This window comes from Kryptolebias marmoratus, unplaced genomic scaffold, assembly GCF_001649575.2.
Source record: "Kryptolebias marmoratus isolate JLee-2015 unplaced genomic scaffold, ASM164957v2 Scaffold26, whole genome shotgun sequence".
Taxonomy (NCBI): domain Eukaryota; kingdom Metazoa; phylum Chordata; class Actinopteri; order Cyprinodontiformes; family Rivulidae; genus Kryptolebias; species Kryptolebias marmoratus.
In genome coordinates, this window is record NW_023665760.1 from 30,455 (window position 1) to 33,810 (window position 3,356).

The 3,356-nt window shown below is 51.1% G+C and overlaps 1 protein-coding gene across 1 annotated transcript; it reads right to left on the bottom strand.

Annotated features, from left to right (window-relative positions):
* Positions 1 to 341: 341 nt before the first annotated feature.
* On the bottom strand, positions 342 to 2,776 carry gbx2 (gastrulation brain homeobox 2). The gene is made up of 2 exons (XM_017441441.3): positions 1,995 to 2,776; positions 342 to 1,245 (listed from the first exon to the last, which is right to left on the bottom strand). Exons 1-2 carry the CDS (start codon positions 2,473 to 2,475, stop codon positions 713 to 715), a joined length of 1,014 nt encoding a protein of 337 aa, XP_017296930.1. The 5' UTR covers positions 2,476 to 2,776; the 3' UTR covers positions 342 to 712.
* Between the last annotated feature and the right edge of the window lie 580 nt (positions 2,777 to 3,356).

The following is a 3,356-nucleotide window of genomic DNA, read 5'->3' on the forward strand; positions in this document are numbered from 1 at the left end:
TAAATCACACACAGGTGCGCGATGGACCCGCTCCTCTCCGGGTCTACGGGAGCAGGTCTGCGCAAGAGGCGGGGGACACCTGGGGACAGGTGGACACGTCTCCAGTCCGTCACAGAAGGCGGGGGACACCTGGGGACAGTTGGACATGTCCACGCAGGGCCTAACTGAGCAGGTAAGTTTCTGCTGCGGGTTATTTAGATCTTAAATTATTCCTCAGATTTTCTTTTCTCGGCTTTAATTTTAAATTTAAATATTTTTGTTTCTCTTCGACTTCTATGAAAATCTTTTATTAAGAATTAATAGTAATTTTTGATCCGAGGAGAAAAATAAACAAACAAACAAATCACGTCCAAATAAAATCGGCTCCTTTGATCTTTAATGATCAGATTTTTACAGAAATAAATAAACAGAAACTCGGTCCGGTCCGGTTCGGTTCGGTCCGGTGGGACATTTATTTACATACGGCCTCTTCACGCGCAGGTTCTGACCCAGTTCGCAGCGGTTCTGGTCTCGAAGCTGCGGGTCGGACCTTTTAAAGAAATCTGAGGTTCTTTAAAAACGGATCCGGTTCCGTTTGGACCGAACCAGAATGTTCTGACCCCAAAAATAAAATCAGATGTGCGCCGATCGGTTCTGGTGCGTCTGAGTCCGAAGGTTCGGTTCTGGCCGCGCCCCTTCAGCTGGACTCCGAGGACCCGAACCCCGGCCCGGTTCAGGGCCGGTTCTGCTCCATCTGCTGGTGCTGGCTCCGGATAGCGAAGCGGCTCACGTGCACCGGGATCGGAACCACGATCTTGGGGTTCCGGCTGGGCTCCCCGGACTTGTTGTTGACGTTCCCGGCCTTGACCCGCTTCCACTTGGCGCGCCGGTTCTGGAACCAGATCTTGACCTGGACCTCGCTGAGTTTGAGCGCATGCGCGATGTGGGACCTCTCGGTGAGCGACAGGTACTTCTTACAGTGGAACTCCTTCTCCAGCTCCAGCAGCTGCTCGCTCGTGAAAGCGGTCCGTCTGCGCCGGTTCTTCCCGGACCCGGAGGTCCCGGAGGAGCCGGACGGGCCCCCCGAGGAGCCGGCCAGCGGGGGCCCCTCCTCCAGGCCCCCGCCGCCGGCCTCCATGTCCTCCTTGTGGCTCAGGGAGACCGGGTTCTCGTCAGAACTGTAGTCCAGGTCGCTGTCCACCAGGAAGGAGTCCTCCTTCCGGCTGAGGTCGTCGTCCTTCCGGTCCTCCTGGGCGAGGGTTCGGCCTGGTCCAAAAACACAAGCAGGAGGTTCAAATTAAAGAAACCTGGAGGTTCTGACGGGTCAGAGGTCAGAGGTCACGGACGGAACGCGAAAAAAAAAGAATTCAATTTGAACAAAACGAAATCTTTATATTTTAAATAAAAACTCCATGATTCCCTTCACTCCAGGAATATTTCAGTTTTATTTATTTACTCAATTATTTTATTTACAGCAAAATAATAATTGGATTAAAACGGAAATAATTATTATAAAAAAAAAAAAAAAGAGTTAAAATAAAATCCAAGGTTTTTTTTTTTAGTTCGGGTCCAACAGAACCAAACCGAACCGAACCGAGCCGCGCTGTGAATAAATAATTTCTTCTTTCAAAGTTTAGTTTTTCAGATTAAAATAAATCAACTTTCATTTTAAACCTTAAAAAGCTTCAGGTTGTTTCTGTTTTTATTTTAATTTTTTCTGTCAAATTATTTAAATCTTTTAATGTTTTTCTTATTAAATAACAAACAATAAATTAAAAACAAATAAAACCCGATTTTAAATATTTACTTTTCGTTTTTTTCTGCTAAATAAATTGATCATTTTATTTATTTATTTTTTTAGATTCTCTTTAAAACAGATTTTTGATCCAAAAAGTTTTATTGTTTTGGTTGAAATAAAAAAATCAAATAAAAACGTAAATAAATAAAACTCGTTTCCTCCTCCGAACCAAACGAAACCAAAGTTTAAAGAACCGGTTCGGGCTCAAGCCTCCTACCTGTGGACGTTTGGACCGGCGGTTCCGACTCGTGGAAAAGCGGCAGCGCCGACTCTTTCCCGGGAAGGAAACCCTTCCCGTCCTCCGGGTCCAGTCGCAGGTCCTGCAGAGCCTGGGAGCCGAACTTCCGGACCTCGTGGTGCTGCTGGGCCGGAGAGAACCCCCCGGGCAGTGAGGCCATCAGCGTGGAGGTTAGGCTCAGGTTCTGGCTCAGGTTCTGGGCCAGGCTGGAGCAGAACCCGCCCTGCAGGTTCGGGATCTGTGGGGGGTGCAGAGCCTGCTGCAGGCCCGGCGGGGGCGGGGGCGGCGGCTGCAGAACCACGGACCGGTACGGGACGAACATGGGGTACCCGGTGTAGACCAGGGGTCCCGGTCCGGGCTGCGGGGGACCCCCGATCAGAGAGTCGATGCTGAAGGCGGTGCTGGTTCCGAGCGGCCGCTGCATCACCATGAAGGCTGAAGGACTGAAGGCTGCGCTCATATGGACCCGAACCGGACCGGACCCGGAGCCGCTGGACTCAGCCGGACCTCAGAGGACAGATAATCCGATCAGAGACAAACATCCCGTCCAGAGTCCAGAACAGAACAGCTGGATCCAACCGGACATGAACGGATCCGTGACGCACCGTGCGCGGGTCAGTCCGGTCCTGGGTCCGGACTCTGCAGACTGTCCGGTTCCTGGGAACCTGCTCCGGACTCTGTGGACTCTCCTGCTCCTGTGGACCGGGTCGGACTCTGCAAGGCGGTCCCGCTCCTGTGGACCAGGTCAGGTGGAGTGCGGGTCTCCGGACCGGAGAGGGTTTAAAGTGCGCTCCGGTCGGGTTGTTGGCTCCGCCCCCCTCGCTCCGTGATTGGTGGAGATTCTGTCTCTCCTCTGTCTGAGGTTCTGATGGACGGTTCTGACAGAACTCTGAGGCCCGTCCAGTCAGACTGAAGGAACCTTTATTCTCCTGCAGTTTAATAAAAGTCCAAACAAGAAAAGCAGCAGAGCGTCCAACGAAGAGACACAGACTGAGACAAATGTCCCCCGAGACGTCCACCAAGTGGTTAAACCCGGTCCTGTTGGAGCTCTAAACCCGGTCCTGTTGGAGCTCTAAACCCGGTCCTGTTAGGAGCTCTAAACCCGGTCCTGTTGGAGCTCTAAACCCGGTCCTGTTGGAGCTCTAAACCCGGTCCTGTTAGGAGCTCTAAACCCGGTCCTGTTGGAGCTCTAAACCCGGTCCTGTTGGAGTTCTACAGCTCAGAGCTTCAACAGGAAGTTGGTCTTTAAGGACTGAACTGAGGTTTTAGATCTTGAACAGTTTTTACAGACTCTCAGGTTAAGATGGAGGATTTTGGGAGGTTTTATCAGAAAGGTCTTCA